Genomic DNA, 20,546 nt, shown 5'->3' on the forward strand with positions numbered 1-20,546 from the left:
TCAATAGGACGTGTATCCCAAACGTCCCCAATTCCATTGACGCTTATGGGGGGTGCTGCCATTGACGTCCATGGACGTCCAAAATTTTACCCATTCATTTTCAATGGGAATTTTTTTTTTTCCCCAAATCAACAGAAAATGACTAGATATCAATAGGACCTGTCCCCCAAATGTCCCCGATTGCATTGCTGCTTATGGAGGGTGATGCCATTGACGTCCAGGGACGTCCAAACTTCCCATTCATTTACAATGGCATTTCTTCATGTTTGTTCATTCTTTTGATGCCAATGTACTTGGATTCCATTGACGCTTATGTAAGTTGATACCATTGACGTCCATGGACGTCCAAAATTTTTCCCATTCATTTTCAATGGGAATTTTTTTTTTTTCCCCAAATCAACAGAAAATGACTAGATATCATTAGGACGTGTCCCCCAAATGTCCCCGATTGCATTGCTGCTTATGGAGGGTGATGCCATTGACGTCCACGGACGTCCAAACTTCCCATTAATTTCCAATGGCATTTCTTCATGTTTGTTCATTCTATTGATGCCAATGTACTTGGATTCCATTGACGCTTATGTAAGTTGATACCATTGACGTCCATGGACGTCCAAAATTTTTCCCATTCATTTTCAATGGGAATTTTTTTTTTTTCCCCAAATCAACAGAAAATGACTAGATATCATTAGGACGTGTCCCCCAAATGTCCCCGATTGCATTGCCGCTTATGGGGGGTGATGCCATTGACGTCCATGGACGTCCAAACTTCCCATTCATTTCCAAAGGCATTTCTTCATGTTTGTTCATTCTATTGATGCCAATGTACTTGGATTCCATTGACGCTTATGTAAGTTGATACCATTGACGTCCATGGACGTCCAAAATTTTTCCCATTCATTTTCAATGGGATTTTTTTTTTTTTCCCAAATCAACAGAAAATGACTAGATATCATTAGGACGTGTCCCCCAAATGTCCCCGATTGCATTGCCGCTTATGGAGGGTGATGCCATTGACGTTCATGGACGTCCAAACTTCCCATTCATTTCCAATGGCATTTCTTCATGTTTGTTCATTTTATTGATGCCAATGTACTTGGATTCCATTGACGCTTATGTAAGTTGATACCATTGACGTCCATGGACGTCCAAAATTTTTCCCATTCATTTTCAATGGGAAATTTTTTTTTTTTCCCCAAATCAACAGAAAATGACTAGATATCAATAGGACGTGTCCCCCAAACTTCCCCGATTCCATTAACAATTATGGAGGGTGCTGCCATTGACGGACATGGACGTCCAATTCTCCCAATCTTTTCTAATGCCTTTAACTTTGTTTAGTGCCAATGACTGGCATTATGGTCCATTCTATTGATAGACCTGAGTGGGGCTAAGATTTGTATCTCCACAGAGGAAAGACCAAGGTGTGTAATTTCTCCCGAAATTGCAGTTTCTAGTTATTATTATTATTCAATAATTGTTGACGTTTTTTTCGGCGCGCCGCGCAGCCCGAACCATAGCACCGATCGGCACCGTTCAAGTATCGATACGACCGGAATTTTCGTGCGACGATGGGAATTTTTCAAACGACCCCGAAAATTTTTCCGTTCGGCCGTAAACGCCGATTTTCCAATTTTTAAAAAAAATTTCAAAACGCTACTTGTCCTACAATTTTTGAGCAAATCACATAATTTGGACATCAAAAATTCCGGGACGGTGGGGGGCATAAAGATTGTATACAGAATTTGGAAAAAATTTACGGTTCTCCGGATATTTGCCAAAAACTATCCCATTCATTTCCAATGGGAAAAGTTCCCATTCACTTTCAATAGTATTTCCAATGGACTTTACATTGCATTGATGCCATTGACGGCCATGCATGTCGAATCTATTGATGCCAATGTACTTGGATTCATTTGACTATATGGATGTCGATGCCATTGACGTCCATGGACGTCCAAAAATTTTCCCATTCATTTTCAATGGGGAAAAAACTAAATTTCCCCAAATTAACAGAAAATGACCAGATATTAATAGGACGTATACCCCAAACGTCCCCAATTCCATTTACGCTTATGGAGGGTGATGCCATTGACGTCCAGGGACGTCCAAACTTCCCATTCATTTCCAATGGCATTTCTTCATGTTTGTTCATTCTATTGATGCCAATGTACTTGGATTCCATTGACGCTTATGTAAGTTGATACCATTGACGTCCATGGACGTCCAAAATTTTACCCATTCATTTTCAATGGGAAATTTTTTTTTTTCCCCAAATCAACAGAAAATGACTAGATATCAATAGGACCTGTCCCCCAAATGTCCCCGATTGCATTGCTGCTTATGGAGGGTGATGCCATTGACGTCCAGGGACGTCCAAACTTCCCATTCATTTCCAATGGCATTTCTTCATGTTTGTTCATTCTTTTGATGCCAATGTACTTGGATTCCATTGACGCTTATGTAAGTTGATACCATTGACGTCCATGGACGTCCAAAATTTTTCCCATTCATTTTCAATGGGAATTTTTTTTTTTTCCCCAAATCAACAGAAAATGACTAGATATCAATAGGACGTTTCCCCCAAATGTGCCCGATTGCATTGCTGCTTATGGAGGGTGATGCCATTGACGTCCACGGACGTCCAAACTTCCCATTAATTTCCAATGGCATTTCTTCATGTTTGTTCATTCTATTGATGCCAATGTACTTGGATTCCATTGACGCTTATGTAAGTTGATACCATTGACGTCCATGGACGTCCAAAATTTTTCCCATTCATTTTCAATGGGAAATTTTTTTTTTTCCCCAAATCAACAGAAAATGACCAGATATCAATAGGACGTGTCCCCCAAACTTCCCCAATTCCATTGAAGCTTATGGAGGGCGCCGCCATTGACGGCCACGGACGTCCAAATTTCCCAGTCATTTCTAATGGCATTTAATTATGTTTTTTCATTCTATTGATGCCAATGTACTTGGATTTCATTAACGCCTATGTAAGTTGATACCATTGACGTCAACGGACGTCCAAAATTTTTCCCATTCATTTTCAATGGGAATTTTTTTTTTTTTCCCCAAATCAACAAAAAACGACAACATATCAATAGGACGTGTCCCCCAAACTTCCCCAATTCCATTGACGCTTATGAAGGGCGCCGCCATTGACGGCCATGGACGTCCAAATTTCCCATTCATTTCTAATGGCATTTAATTGTTTTTTCATTCTATTGATGCCAATGTACTTGGATTCCATTGACGCCTATGTAAGTTGATACCATTGACGTCCATGGACGTCCAAAATTTTTCCCATTCATTTTCAATGGGAATTTTTTTTTTTTCCCAAATCAACAAAAAATGACCAGATATCAATAGGACGTGTCCCCCAAACTTCCCCAATTCCATTGATCCTTATGAAGGGTGCCGCCATTGACGGCCATGGACATCCAATTCTCCCAATCTTTTCTAATGGCTTTTACTTTGTTTAGTGCCATTGACTGGCATTATGGTCCATTCTATTGATAGACCTGAGTGGGGCTAAGATCTGTATCTCCACAGAGGAAAGACCAAGGTGTGTAATTTCTCCCGAAATTGCAGTTTCTAGTTATTATTATGCAATGGTTTCTCCGCGTTTTTTCGGCGCGCCGCGCAGCCCGAACCGTACCACCGATCGGCACCGTTCAAGTATCGACACGACCGGAATTTTCGCGCGACGATGGGAATTTTTCAAACGACCCCGAAAAATTTTTCGTTCGCCCGTAAACGGCGATTTTCCGATTTTTTACAACTTTTTCAAAACGCTACTTGTCCTACAATTTTTTACCAAATCACATAATTTGGACATCAAAAATTCCGGGACGGTGGGGGGCATAAAGATTGTATACAGAATTTGGAAAAAATTTACGGTTCCCCAGAAATTTGACAAAAACTTGCCCATTCATTTTTAATGAGAAAAATAAAATTTCAAAATGTATCTAGTCCTACAAATTTTCACCAAATCACACAATTTGGGCATCAAAAAATCCAGGATGGGGAGGGGAATAAAGGTTATTAACACAATTTGGAAAAAATATACGGTTCCCCGGAAATTTGCCAAAAACCTGCCCATTCATTTTTAATGGGAAAAAAAGACAACTTTCAAACTGTTACTAGTCCGTCATTTTTTGACGAAAACACACAAGATGGGCGTCAAAAATTCCGGGATGGTGAGGGGCATAAAAAATACCGAGAAATTTTTTTTGATAAAATGTACGGTTTCCCGGCAAATTGCCAAAAACTGGCCCATTCATTTTTAATGGGAAACAAAGAAAAGTTTCAAATGGTATCTTGTCCTTCAATTTTTGACCAAATCACACAATTTGGGCATCAAAAATTCAGTGATGGTGAGGGGCATAAAAGTTGTATACAGCATTTGTAACAAATTTACGGTTTCCCAGAAACTTGCCAAAAACTTTCCCATTCATTTCTAATGAGAACATTTCCCATTCACTTCCAATGGGATTTCCAATTGAATTTTTTTTTTTTTTTACATTGCAGTGATGCCATTGACGGCCATGCATGTCGAATCTATTGATGCCAATGTACTTGGATTCAATTGACTATATGGATGTCGATGCCATTGACGGCCATGGACGTCCAAAATTTTTCCCATTCATTTTAAATGGGGAAAAAACTACATTTCCCCAAATCAACAGAAAATGACCAGATATCAAGAGGACGTGTCCCCCAAACGTCCCCAACTCCATTGAGGCTTATAGGGGGTGCTGCCATTGACGTCCATGGACGTCCAAAATTTTTCCCATTCATTTTCAATGGGGAAAAAACTACATTTCCCCAAATCAACAGAAAATGACCAGATATTAATAGGACGTATACCCCAAACGTCCCCAACTCCATTGACGCTTATGGGGGGTGCTGCCATTGACGTCCATGGACGTCCAAAATTTTTCCCATTCATTTTCAATAGGAATTTTTTTTTTTCCCAAAATAAAAAGAAAATGACTAGATATCATTAGGCCGTGTCCACCAAATGTCCCCGATTGCATTGCCGCTTATGGAGGGTGATTCCATTGACGTCCATGGACGTCCAAACTTCCCATTCAATTCCAATGGCATTTCTTCATGTTTGTTCATTCTATTGATGCCAATGTACTTGGATTCCATTGACGCTTATGTAAGTTGATACCATTGACGTCCATGGACGTCCAAAAATTTTCCCATTCATTTTCAATGGGAATTTTTTTTTTTTCCCCAAATCAACAGAAAATGACTAGATATCAATAGGACGTGTCGCCCAAATGTCCCCGATTGCATTGCCTCTTATGGAGGGTGATGCCATTGACGGCCATGGACGTCCAAATTTCCCATTCATTTCTAATGGCTTTTAATCATGTTTTTTCATTCTATTGATGCCAATGTACTTGGATTCCATTGACGCCTATGTAAGTTGATACCATTGACGTCCATGGACGTCCAAAATTTTTCCCATTCATTTTCAATGGGAAATTTTTTTTTTCCTCAGATCAACAGAAAATGACTAGATATCATTAGGACGTGTCCCCCAAATGTCCCCGATTGCATTGCCGCTTATGGAGGGTGATGCCATTGATGTCCATGGACGTCCAAACTTCCCATTCATTTCCAATGGCATTTCTTCATGTTTGTTCATTCTATTGATTTCAATGTACTTGGATTCCATTGACGCTTATGTAAGTTGATACCATTGACGTCCATGGACGTCCAAAATTTTCCCCATTCATTTTCAATGGGATTTTTTTTTTTTTTCCCCAAATCAACAGAAAATGACTAGATATCATTAGGACGTTTCCCCCAAATGTCCCCGATTGCATTGCCGCTTATGGAGGGTGATGCCATTGACGTCCATGGACGTACAAACTTCCCATTCATTTCCAATGGCATTTCTTCATGTTTGTTCATTCTATTGATGCCAATGTACTTGGATTCCATTGACGCTTATGTAAGTTGACACCATTGACGTCCATGGACGTCCAAAATTTTTCCCATTCATTTTCAATGGGAATTTTTTTTTTTTTCCCAAATCAACAAAAAATGACTCGATATCATTAGGACGTGTCCCCCAAATGTCCCCGATTGCTTTGCCGCTTATGGAGGGTGATGCCATTGACGTCCATGGACGTCCAAACTTCCCATTCATTTCCAATGGCATTTCTTCATGTTTGTTCATTCTATTGATGCCAATGTACTTGGATTCTATTGACGCTTATGTAAGTTGATACCATTGACGTCCATGGACGTCCAAAATTTTTCCAATTCATTTTCAATGGTAAATTTTTTTTTTCCCCAAATCAACAGAAAATGACTAGATATCATTAGGACGTGTCCCCCAAACTTCCCCGATTCCATTAACAATTATGAAAGGTGCCGCCATTGACGTCCATGGACGTCCAATTCTCCCATTGATTTCTAATGGCTTTTACTTTGTTTTGTGCCAATGACTGGCATTATGATCCATTCTATTGATAGACCTGAGTGGGGCTAAGATCTGTATCTCCACAGAGGAAAGACCAAGGTGTGTAATTTCTCCCGAAATTGCAGTTTCTAGTTATTATTATTATTATTCAATAATTGTTGACGTTTTTTTCGGCGCGCCGCGCAGCCCGAACCATACCTCCGATCGGTACCGTTCAAGTATCGGCACGACCGGAATTTTCGCGCGACGATGGGAATTTTTCAAACGGCCCCGAAAAATTTTCCGTTCGCCCGTAAACGGCAAATTTCCGGAAAAAAAAAAAAGTTTCAAAACGCTACTTGTCCTACAATTTTTGACCAAATCACATAATTTGGACATCAAAAATTCCGGGACGGTGGGGGGCATAAAGATTGTATACAGAATTTGGAAAAAATTTACGGTTCTCCGGATATTTGCCAAAAACTATCCCATTCATTTCCAATGGGAAAAGTTCCCATTCACTTCCAAAGGGATTTCCTATGGACTTTACATTGCATTGATGCCATCGACGGCCATGCATGTCGAATTTACTGATGCCAATGTACTTGGATTCTATTGACTATATGGATGTCGATGCCATTGACGTCCATGGACGTCCAAAATTTTTCCCATTCATTTTAAATGGGGAAAAAACAAAATGTCCCCAAATCAGTAGGAAATCAACAGATATCAATAGGACCTTTACCCCAAATGTCCCCGATAGCATTGATGCTTATGGAGGGTGATGCCATTGACGTCCATGGACGTCCAAATTTTTCCCATTCATTTTCAATGGCAAAAACAAAAAATGTCCCCAAATCAGTAGGAAATCACCAGATATCAATAGGACCTTTACCCCAAATGTCCCCGATAGCATTGATGCTTATGGAGGGTGATGCCATTGACGTCCATGGACGTCCAAATTTTTCCCATTCATTTTCAATGGCAAAAACAAAAAATGTCCCCAAATCAGTAGGAAATCACCAGATATCAATAGGACCTTTACCCCAAATGTCCCCGATAGCATTGATGCTTATGGAGGGTGATGCCATTGACGTCCATGGACGTCCAAATTTTTCCCATTCATTTTCAATGGGGAAAAAAAAAAAAATTCCCAAATCAACAGAAAATGACCAGATATCAATAGGACGTGTCCCCTAAACGTCTCCGACTCTATTGACACTTATGGAGGGTGCTGCCATTGACGGACATGGACGTCCAATTCTCCCAATCTTTTCTAATGGCTTTTACTTTGTTTAGTGCCATTGACTGGCATTATGGTCCATTCTATTGATAGACCTGAGTGGGGCTAAGATCTGTATCTCCACAGAGGAAAGACCAAGGTGTGTAATTTCTCCCGAAATTGCAGTTTCTAGTTGTACTTATTATTATTCATCTTATTCTCCGCGTTTTTTTGAGCCAACGCACAGCCCAAACCGTAGCACCGATCGGCACAGTTCAAGTATCGGCACGACCGGAATTTTCGCGTGACGATGGGAATTTTTCAAACCGCCACGAAAAATTTTCCGTTCGCCCGTAAACGGCAATTTTCCGAAAAACAAAAAAAGTTTCAAAATGTATCTAGTCCTACAATTTTTGACCAAATCACATAATTTGGGCATCAAAAATTCCGGGACGGTGAGGGGCATAAAAGTTGTATACAGAATTTGGCAAAAATTTACGGTTCCCCGGAAATTTGCCAAAAACTTTCCTATTCATTTTGAATGGAAAAAAAACGCGCGCTTCACAGCCCGAACCGTTAGACCGATCGGCACCGTTCAAGTATCGGCACGACCGGAATTTTAGCGTGACACAGGAAACTTTACAAATGGCCCCGAAAATTTTTCCGTTCGTCCGTAAACGGCAATTTTCCGTGAAAAAAAAAAAACTTTCAAAATGTATCTAGTCCTACAATTTTTGACCAAATCACATAATTTGGCCATCAAAAATTCCGGGACGGTGAGGGGCATAAAAGTTGTATACAGAATTTGGAAAAAAATTACGCTTCCTCGGAAATTTGCCAAAAACTATCCCATTCATTTCGAATGGGAAAAGTTCCCATTCACTTCCAATGGGATTTCCAATGGAATTTACATTGCATTGATGCCATTGACGGCCATGCATGTCGAATCTACTGATGCCAATGTACTTGGATTCAATTGACTATATGGATGTCGATGCCATTGACGGCCATGGACGTCCAAAATTTTTCCCATTCATTTTCAATGGGGAAAAAACAAAATTTCCCCAAATCAACAGAAAATGACCAGATATCAATAGGACGTGTCCCCCAAACTTCCCCAATTCCATTGACGCTTATGAAGGGTGCCACCATTGACTTCCATGGACGTCCAAAAATTTTCCCATTCATTTTCAATGGGGAAAAAACTAAATTTCTCCAAATCAACAGAAAATGACCAGATATCAATAGGACGTATATCCCAAACGTCCCCAACTCCATTGACGCTTATGGAGGGTGCTGCCATTGACGTCCATGGACGTCCAAAATTTTTCCCATTCATTTTCAATGGGAAATTATTTTTTTTCCCCATATCAACAGAAAATGACTAGATATCAATAGGACGTGTCCCCCAAATGTCCCCGATTGCATTGCTGCTTATGGAGGGTGATGCCATTGACGTCCAGGGACGTCCAAACTTCCCATTCATTTCCAATGGCATTTCTTCATGTTTGTTCATTCTTTTGATGCCAATGTACTTGGATTCCATTGACGCTTAAGTAAGTTGACACCATTGACGTCCATGGACGTCCAAAATTTTTCCCATTCATTTTCAATGGGAAATTTTTTTTTTCCCCCAAATCAACAGAAAATGACTAGATATCAATAGGACGTTTCCCCCAAAATGTGCCCGATTGCATTGCTGCTTATGGAGGGTGATGCCATTGACGTCCACGGACGTCCAAACTTCCCATTAATTTCCAATGGCATTTCTTCATGTTTGTTCATTCTATTGATGCCAATGTACTTGGATTCCATTGACGCTTATGTAAGTTGATACCATTGACGTCCATGGACGTCCAAAATTTTTCCCATTCATTTTCAATGGGAAATTTTTTTTTTCCCCAAATCAACAGAAAATGACTAGATATCATTAGGACGTGTCCCCCAAATGTCCCCGATTGCATTGCCGCTTATGGGGGGTGATGCCATTGACGTCCATGGACGTCCAAACTTCCCATTCATTTCCAAAGGCATTTCTTCATGTTTGTTCATTCTATTGATGCCAATGTACTTGGATTCCATTGACGCTTATGTAAGTTGATACCATTGACGTCCATGGACGTCAAAAATTTTTCCCATTCATTTTCAATGGGATTTTTTTTTTTTTTCCCAAATCAACAGAAAATGACTAGATATCATTAGGACGTGTCCCCAAAATGTCCCCGATTGCATTGCCGCTTATGGAGGGTGATGCCATTGACGTTCATGGACGTCCAAACTTCCCATTCATTTCCAATGGCATTTCTTCATGTTTGTTCATTTTATTGATGCCAATGTACTTGGATTCCATTGACGCTTATGTCAGTTGATACCATTGACGTCCATGGACGTCCAAAATTTTTCCCATTCATATTCAATGGGAATTTTTTTTTTTTCCCCAAATCAACAGAAAATGACTAGATATCATTAGGACGTGTCCCCCAAATGTCCCCGATTGCATTGCCGCTTATGGAGGGTGATGCCATTGACGTTCATGGACGTCCAAACTTCCCATTAATTCCAATGGCATTTCTTCATGTTTGTTCATTCTATTGATGCCAATGTACTTGGATTCCATTGACGCTTATGTAAGTTGATACCATTGACGTCCATGGACGTCCAAAATTTTTCCCATTCATTTTCAATGGGAATTTTTTTTTTTTTTCCCAAATCAACAGAAAATGACTAAATATCATTAGGACGTGTCCCCCAAATGTCCCTGATTGGATTGCCGCTTATGGAGGGTGATGCCATTGACGGCCATGGACGTCCAATTCTCCCAATCTTTTCTAATGGCTTTTACTTTGTTTAGTGCCATTGACTGGCATTATGGTCCATTCTATTGATAGACCTGAGTGGGGCTAAGATTTGTATCTCCACAGAGGAAAGACCAAGGTGTGTAATTTCTCCCGAAATTGCAGTTTCTAGTTGTACTTATTATTACCTTGGTCTTTCTGAAGGAAAGAACAAGGTTATGTTGTTGTGCAACTTTATTACCTTGGTCTTTCCAAGGGAAAGAACAAGGTTATGTTGTTGTACAACTTTATTGTACTTTTTATTCTTTATTTATTATTATTCAATAATTGTTGACGTTTTTTTCGGCGCGCCGCACAGCCCAAACCATAGCTCCGATCGGTACCGTTCAAGTATCGGCACGACCGGAATTTTCGCGCGACGATGGGAATTTTTCAAACGGCCCCGAAAAATTTTCCGTTCGCCCGTAAACGGCAATTTTCCGAAAAAAAAAAAAAGTTTAAAAATGTATCTAGTCCTACAATTTTTGACCAAATCACGTAATTTGGGTATCAAAAATTCCGGGACGGTGAGGGGCATAAAAGTTGTATACAGAATTTGGCAAAAATTTACGGTTCCCCGGAAATTTGCCAAAAACTTTCCTATTCATTTTGAATGGAAAAAAAATGCGCGCTTCACAGCCCGAACCGTTAGACCGATCGGCACCGTTCAAGTATCGGCACGACCGGAATTTTCATGTGACACAGGAAACTTTACAGATGGCCCCGAAAAATTTTCCGTTCGTCCGTAAACGGCAATTTTCCGTGAAAAAAAAAAAAGTTTCAAAATGTATCTAGTCCTACAATTTTTGACCAAATCACACAATTTGGGCATCAAAAATTCCGGGAAGGTGAGGGGCATAAAAGTTGTATACAGAATTTGGAAAAAAATTACGCTTCCTCGGAAATTTGCCAAAAACTATCCCATTCATTTCGAATGGGAAAAGTCCCATTCACTTCCAATGGGATTTCCAATGGAATTTACATTGCATTGATGCCATTGACGGCCATGCATGTCGAATCTACTGATGCCAATGTACTTGGATTCAATTGACTATATGGATGTCGATGCCATTGACTGCCATGGACGTCCAAAATTTTTCCCATTCATTTTCAATGGGGAAAAAACTAAATTACCCCAAATCAACAGAAAATGACCAGATATCAATAGGACGTGTCCCCCAAACTTCCCCAATTCCATTGACGCTTATGAAGGGTGCCGCCATTGACTTACATGGACGTCCAAAATTTTTCCCATTCATTTTCAATGGGGAAAAAACTACATTTCTCCAAATCAACAGAAAATGACCAGATATCAATAGGACGTATATCCCAAACGTCCCCAATTCCATTGACGCTTATGGGGGGTGCTGCCATTGACGTCCATGGACGTCCAAAATTTTACCCATTCATTTTCAATGGGAATTTTTTTTTTTTCCCCAAATCAACAGAAAATGACTAGATATCAATAGGACCTGTCCCCCAAATGTCCCCGATTGCATTGCTGCTTATGGAGGGTGATGCCATTGACGTCCAGGGACGTCCAAACTTCCCATTCATTTCCAATGGCATTTCTTCATGTTTGTTCATTCTTTTGATGCCAATGTACTTGGATTCCATTGACGCTTATGTAAGTTGATACCATTGACGTCCATGGACGTCCAAAATTTTTCCCATTCATTTTCAATGGGAATTTTTTTTTTTTTTCCCCAAATCAACAGAAAATGACTAGATATCAATAGGACGTTTCCCCCAAATGTGCCCGATTGCATTGCTGCTTATGGAGGGTGATGCCATTGAGGTCCACGGACGTCCAAACTTCCCATTCATTTCCAATGGCATTTCTTCATGTTTGTTCATTCTATTGATGCCAATGTACTTGGATTCCATTGACGCTTATGTAAGTTGATACCATTGACGTCCATGGACGTCCAAAATTTTTTCCATTCATTTTCAATGGGAATTTTTTTTTTTCCCCCAAATCAACAGAAAATGACTAGATATCATTAGGACGTGTCCCCCAAATGTCCCCGATTGCATTGCCGCTTATGGGGGGTGATGCCATTGACGTCCATGGACGTCCAAACTTCCCATTCATTTCCAAAGGCATTTCTTCATGTTTGTTCATTCTATTGATGCCAATGTACTTGGATTCCATTGACGCTTATGTAAGTTGATACCATTGACGTCCATGGACGTCCAAAATTTTTCCCATTCATTTTCAATGGGAATTTTTTTTTTTTCCCCAAATCAACAAAAAAAGACCAGATATCAATAGGACGTGTCCCCCAAACTTCTCCAATTCCATTGACGCTTATGAAGGGCGCCGCCATTGACGGCCATGGACGTCCAAATTTCCCATTCATTTCTAATGGCATTTAATTATGTTTTTTCATTCTATTGATGCCAATGTACTTGGATTCCATTGACGCCTATGTAAGTTGATACCATTGACGTCCATGGACGTCCAAAATTTTTCCCATTCATTTTCAATGGGAATTTTTTTTTTTTCCCAAATCAACAGAAAATGACTAGATATCAATAGGACGTGTCCCCCAAACTTCCCCGATTCCATTAACAATTATGGAGGGTGCTGCCATTGACGGACATGGACGTCCAATTCTCCCAATCTTTTCTAATGGATTTAACTTTGTTTAGTGCCAATGACTGGCATTATGGTCCATTCTATTGATAGACCTGAGTGGGGCTAAGATTTGTATCTCCACAGAGGAAAGACCAAGGTGTGTAATTTCTCCCGAAATTGCAGTTTCTAGTTGTACTTATTATTTATTCATCTTATTCTCCGCGTTTTTTTGAGCCAACGCACAGCCCAAACCGTAGCACCGATCGGCACAGTTCAAGTATCGGCACGACCGGAATTTTCGCGTGACGATGGGAATTTTTCAAGCCGCCACGAAAAATTTTCCGTTCGCCCGTAAACGGCAATTTTCCGAAAAACAAAAAAAGTTTCAAAATGTATCTAGTCCTACAATTTTTGACCAAATCACATAATTTGGGCATCAAAAATTCCGGGACGGTGAGGGGCATAAAAGTTGTATACAGAATTTGGCAAAAATTTACGGTTCCCCGGAAATTTGCCAAAAACTTTCCTATTCATTTTGAATGGAAAAAAAACGCGCGCTTCACAGCCCGAACCGTTAGACCGATCGGCACCGTTCAAGTATCGGCACGACCGGAATTTTAGCGTGACACAGGAAACTTTACAAATGGCCCCGAAAATTTTTCCGTTCGTCCGTAAACGGCAATTTTCCGTGAAAAAAAAAAAACTTTCAAAATGTATCTAGTCCTACAATTTTTGACCAAATCACATAATTTGGCCATCAAAAATTCCGGGACGGTGAGGGGCATAAAAGTTGTATACAGAATTTGGAAAAAAATTACGCTTCCTCGGAAATTTGCCAAAAACTATCCCATTCATTTCGAATGGGAAAAGTTCCCATTCACTTCCAATGGGATTTCCAATGGAATTTACATTGCATTGATGCCATTGACGGCCATGCATGTCGAATCTACTGATGCCAATGTACTTGGATTCAATTGACTATATGGATGTCGATGCCATTGACGGCCATGGACGTCCAAAATTTTTCCCATTCATTTTCAATGGGGAAAAAACAAAATTTCCCCAAATCAACAGAAAATGACCAGATATCAATAGGACGTGTCCCCCAAACTTCCCCAATTCCATTGACGCTTATGAAGGGTGCCACCATTGACTTCCATGGACGTCCAAAAATTTTCCCATTCATTTTCAATGGGGAAAAAACTAAATTTCTCCAAATCAACAGAAAATGACCAGATATCAATAGGACGTATATCCCAAACGTCCCCAACTCCATTGACGCTTATGGAGGGTGCTGCCATTGACGTCCATGGACGTCCAAAATTTTTCCCATTCATTTTCAATGGGAAATTTTTTTTTTCCCCATATCAACAGAAAATGACTAGATATCAATAGGACGTGTCCCCCAAATGTCCCCGATTGCATTGCTGCTTATGGAGGGTGATGCCATTGACGTCCAGGGACGTCCAAACTTCCCATTCATTTCCAATGGCATTTCTTCATGTTTGTTCATTCTTTTGATGCCAATGTACTTGGATTCCATTGACGCTTAAGTAAGTTGACACCATTGACGTCCATGGACGTCCAAAATTTTTCCCATTCATTTTCAATGGGAAATTTTTTTTTTCCCCCAAATCAACAGAAAATGACTAGATATCAATAGGACGTTTCCCCCAAAATGTGCCCGATTGCATTGCTGCTTATGGAGGGTGATGCCATTGACGTCCACGGACGTCCAAACTTCCCATTAATTTCCAATGGCATTTCTTCATGTTTGTTCATTCTATTGATGCCAATGTACTTGGATTCCATTGACGCTTATGTAAGTTGATACCATTGACGTCCATGGACGTCCAAAATTTTTCCCATTCATTTTCAATGGGAAATTTTTTTTTTCCCCAAATCAACAGAAAATGACTAGATATCATTAGGACGTGTCCCCCAAATGTCCCCGATTGCATTGCCGCTTATGGGGGGTGATGCCATTGACGTCCATGGACGTCCAAACTTCCCATTCATTTCCAAAGGCATTTCTTCATGTTTGTTCATTCTATTGATGCCAATGTACTTGGATTCCATTGACGCTTATGTAAGTTGATACCATTGACGTCCATGGACGTCAAAAATTTTTCCCATTCATTTTCAATGGGATTTTTTTTTTTTTTCCCAAATCAACAGAAAATGACTAGATATCATTAGGACGTGTCCCCCAAATGTCCCCGATTGCATTGCCGCTTATGGAGGGTGATGCCATTGGCGTTCATGGACGTCCAAACTTCCCATTCATTTCCAATGGCATTTCTTCATGTTTGTTCATTTTATTGATGCCAATGTACTTGGATTCCATTGACGCTTATGTCAGTTGATACCATTGACGTCCATGGACGTCCAAAATTTTTCCCATTCATATTCAATGGGAATTTTTTTTTTTTCCCCAAATCAACTGAAAATGACTAGATATCATTAGGACGTGTCCCCCAAATGTCCCCGATTGCATTGCCGCTTATGGAGGGTGATGCCATTGACGTTCATGGACGTCCAAACTTCCCATTAATTCCAATGGCATTTCTTCATGTTTGTTCATTCTATTGATGCCAATGTACTTGGATTCCATTGACGCTTATGTAAGTTGATACCATTGACGTCCATGGACGTCCAAAATTTTTCCCATTCATTTTCAATGGGATTTTTTTTTTTTTTTCCCAAATCAACAGAAAATGACTAAATATCATTAGGACGTGTCCCCCAAATGTCCCTGATTGGATTGCCGCTTATGGAGGGTGATGCCATTGACGGCCATGGACGTCCAATTCTCCCAATCTTTTCTAATGGCTTTAACTTTGTTTAGTGCCAATGACTGGCATTATGGTCCATTCTATTGATAGACCTGAGTGGGGCTAAGATTTGTACCTCCACAGAGGAAAGACCAAGGTGTGTAATTTCTCCCGAAATTGCAGTTTCTAGTTATTATTATTATTATTTATTCATCTTATTCTCCGCGTTTTTTTGAGCCAACGCACAGCCCAAACCGTAGCCCCGATCGGCACCGTTCAAGTATCGGCATGACCGGAATTATCGCGTGACGATGGGAATTTTTCAAAACGCCACGAAAAATTTTCCGTTCGCCCGTAAACGGCAATTTTCCGAAAAAAAAAAAAAGTTTAAAAATGTATCTAGTCCTACAATTTTTGACCAAATCACATAATTTGGGTATCAAAAATTCCGGGACGGTGAGGGGCATAAAAGTTGTATACAGAATTTGGAAAAAATTTACGGTTCCCCGGAAATTTGCCAAAAACTCTCCCATTCATTTCTAATGGGAAAAGTTCCCATTCACTTCAATGGGATTTCAATGGAATTTACATTGCATTGATGCCATTGACGGCCATGCATGTCGAATCTATTGATGCCAATGTACTTGGATTCAATTGGCTATATGGATGTCGATGCCATTGACGGCCATGGACGTCCAAAATTTTTCCCATTCATTTTCAATGGGGAAAAAACTACATTTCCCCAAATCAACAGAAAATGACCAGATATCAATAGGACGTGTCCCCCAAACTTCCCCAATTCCATTTACGCTTATGGAGGGTGATGCCAATGACGTCCATGGACGTCCAAAATTTTACCCATTCATTTTCAATGGGAATTTTTTTTTTTTCCCCAAATAAACAGAAAATGACTAGATATCATTAGGACGTGTCCCCCAAATGTCCCCGATTGCATTGCCGCTTATGGAGGGTAATGCCATTGACGTCCATGGACGTCCAAAATTTTACCCATTCATTTTCAATGGGAATTTTTTTTTTTCCCCAAATCAACAGAAAATGACTAGATATCAATAGGACGTGTCCCCCAAATGTCCCCAATTGCATTACTGCTTATGGAGGGTGATGCCATTGACGTCCAGGGACGTCCAAACTTCCCATTTATTCCAATGGCATTTCTTCATGTTTGTTCATTCTATTGATGCCAATGTACTTAGATTCCATTGACGCTTATGTAAGTTGATACCATTGACGTCCATAGACGTCCAAAATTTTTCCCATTCATTTTCAATGGGAAATTTTTTTTTTTCCCCAAATCAACAGAAAATGACTAGATATCATTAGGACGTGTCCCCCAAATGTCCCCGATTGCATTGCCGCTTATGGAGGGTGATGCCATTGACGTTCATGGACGTCCAAACTTCCCATTAAATCCCAATGGCATTTCTTCATGTTTGTTCATTCTATTGATGCCAATGTACTTGGATTCCATTGACGCTTATGTAAGTTGATACCATTGACGTCCATGGACGTCCAAAATTTTTCCCATTCATTTTCAATGGGAATTTTTTTTTTTTCCCCAAATCAACAGAAAATGACTAGATATCAATAGGACGTGTCCCCCAAATGTCCCCGATTGCATTGCCTCTTATGGAGGGTGATGCCATTGACGGCCACGGACGTCCAAACTTCCCATTCATTTCCAATGGCATTTCTTCATGTTTGTTCATTCTATTGATGCCAATGTACTTGGATTCCATTGACGCTTATGTAAATTGATACCATTGACGTCCATGGACGTCCAAAATTTTTCCCATTCATTTTCAATGGGATTTTTTTTTTTTCCCCAAATCAACAGAAAATGACTAGATATCATTAGGACGTGTCCCCCAAATGTCCCCGATTGCATTGCCGCTTATGGAGGGTGATGCCATTGACGTTCATGGACGTCCAAACTTCCCATTCATTTCCAATGCCATTTCTTCATGTTTGTTCATTCTATTGATGCCAATGTACTTGGATTCCATTGACGCTTATGTAAATTGATACCATTGACGTCCATGGACGTCCAAAATTTTTCCCATTCATTTTCAATGGGAATTTTTTTTTTTTCCCCAAATCAACAGAAAATGACTAGATATCAATAGGACGTGTCGCCCAAATGTCCCCGATTGCATTGCCTCTTATGGAAGGTGATGCCATTGACGTTCATGGACGTCCAAACTTCCCATTAATTTCCAATGGCATTTCTTCATGTTTGTTCATTCTATTGATGCCAATGTACTTGGATTCCATTGACGCTTATGTAAATTGATACCATTGACGTCCATGGACGTCCAAAATTTTTCCCATTCATTTTCAATGGGAATTTTTTTTTTTCCCCAAATCAACAGAAAATGACTAGATATCATTAGGACGTGTCCCCCAAATGTCCCCGATTGGATTGCCGCTTATGGAGGGTGATGCCATTGACGTCCATGGACGTCCAAACTTCCCATTTATTTCCAATGGCATTTCTTCATGTTTGTTCATTCTATTGATGCCAATGTACTTGGATTCCATTGACGCTTATGTAAATTGATACCATTGACGTCCATGGACGTCCAAAATTTTTCCCATTCATTTTCAATGGGAATTTTTTTTTTTCCCCAAATCAACAGAAAATGACTAGATATCATTAGGACGTGTCCCCCAAATGTCCCTGATTGGATTGCCGCTTATGGAGGGTGATGCCATTGACGGCCATGGACGTCCAATTCTCCCAATCTTTTCTAATGGCTTTTACTTTGTTTAGTGCCATTGACTGGCATTATGGTCCATTCTATTGATAGACCTGAGTGGGGCTAAGATTTGTATCTCCACAGAGGAAAGACCAAGGTGTAATTTCTCCCGAAATTGCAGTTTCTAGTTATTAATTATTCTTCTTATTATTATATTATTCTGACTTATTTATTTATAACTTATTTGTTTTTCTATGTTTAATTGCCATTTGTAACAGTGCCAGCAGTATTTATTAAGAATTTAGTGTATGTTTTTAGGCTTTGGAACGAATTAATGGAATTATAATGTATTCCTATGGGAAAATCCTGCTCGACATACGACCATTTCGACTTACAAACAAGGTCCTGGAACGAATTAAATTCGTATGTAGAGGTACCACTGTATATATATATATATATATATATATATATATATATATATATATATATATATAATTAAACATATATATGTATAAATTTGAGAAAAAAATATTTTCAAAAAAAATTTTTTTCCTTTGATTGAAAATATGTTTTGTTTTTTGTTTTTTTATTGAAGCAACTTTTTTGGTGAATGAATGATTTAGACACAAACGTCCTAATCATAATATGGCCCAAACACAAAAAGGGTTGCTTCAATCAAAGAAAACTTTTTCAATGAAAAATTAAGTGTTCAAATGCTAATTTTTCAAATATTTTTTCGCATTGAAAAACTTTTTCCCAGGATTGAAATTTTTCTTTTTTTTTTTTTTTTTTTTGATTGAAGTGATTTTTCTTTTTGAAAAATCTATATTTTTTTGAAGCAACTTATTTTTTGATTGAATAATAAAGAGAAAGATGTCCTAGCCAAAATGTGGCCCAAACACAAATCAACGTTACTTCAAACACAAATCAACGTTACTTCAATTAAAAAATTGCTTCAGTCAAAAAAAAAAAAGACTTCAATCAAAAAAATAAGATAAAATAAAATAAATAATAATAATAATAATTAAAGAAAAATAGCTTTTATATGCATTTTTTTTTTTTTTTTAGTTTTTTGAGTTTTAAATTTATTTTTACATTCAAACACATTTTTTTTGACTGAAGCGACTTTTTTAAATTGAAAATATATATTTAGATTGAAGCGATTTTTTTTGGATTAAATAATAAAAACACAAATCTTCCTCTATATGGCTCCGCCCCGGGGATACAATTTTTGACTGGGGTAACTACATTGGCACGACACCGACGGGCGTACCAAATTCAATGGATGACGATCTTGGTGAAAAGTATTACCTAAGCAGCCTGATTTAAAATTCCCCTCAAGAATGATGGGAAACAAAAAATGCTCATTGTCAGCTTATTTTAGATATTCTTGTAAGTTAATGTTATTGCTGACATTGCGTTTTGGGGTCATCAACATATTGTGCCCCCCCAGCCCCAAAAGTCAAACTCTGCCTATGGTCTTTCAGTGCACGGATTTACACACATTACTGTCAAACTCAAGGCCAGATTTTGCCAGCAACATCGTTCCATTTTGCTTGCGATTTATTGCAGGTTACTTTATTGAAGACGTTGACGATGGAGAAATATGGGTTCGAATGCGGCCGCTGGCTGGACATCAATGAAGACGACAACGAGATCGTGCGAGAGCTGCCGGCGACTGGAGTACTCTGTGCGGAGCCCCTACCGTGTACGAAATAAACCTACGATTACACCAATTGGTTAAGTTGAGGGAAGCACTGTAATGTAGTGGGCGACCCAGTACATTGAAACACAGGAGCTCACAACTGTGGAGGTGTCACAAGCTGCAAGAAGCAAGAAAAGTGCACTGACACTACCGAGCGATTTGCTTAGGCAATGAGTGGGCAAACCGGTCCTCAAGAGTAGGTCCTGGTCGTTGTTCCAACTGATACAGCACAGACATTTTAACCAATGAAGATTCTTGTGAAACAAGAAGCACCATACTACAA

The 20,546-nt window shown here is 39.4% G+C and overlaps 1 protein-coding gene across 3 annotated transcripts in view; it reads left to right on the top strand.

Annotated features, from left to right (window-relative positions):
• The window catches only part of LOC130905652 (lipoxygenase homology domain-containing protein 1-like), a 129,399-nt gene that overhangs the window by 37,638 nt on the left and 71,215 nt on the right, over positions 1 to 20,546 (top strand). The window contains exon 12 of one of the 3 annotated variants that reach the window (XM_057819224.1): positions 20,131 to 20,266. The exons of the other annotated variants lie outside the window; for them this stretch is intronic. Coding sequence (XP_057675207.1) covers positions 20,131 to 20,266 — 136 coding nt within the window. The remainder of the gene's footprint in view (positions 1 to 20,130; positions 20,267 to 20,546) is intronic. 3 annotated transcript variants of the gene reach the window in all.

Source organism: Corythoichthys intestinalis, chromosome 17 (genome assembly GCF_030265065.1).
Source record: "Corythoichthys intestinalis isolate RoL2023-P3 chromosome 17, ASM3026506v1, whole genome shotgun sequence".
Lineage (NCBI taxonomy): Eukaryota > Metazoa > Chordata > Actinopteri > Syngnathiformes > Syngnathidae > Corythoichthys > Corythoichthys intestinalis.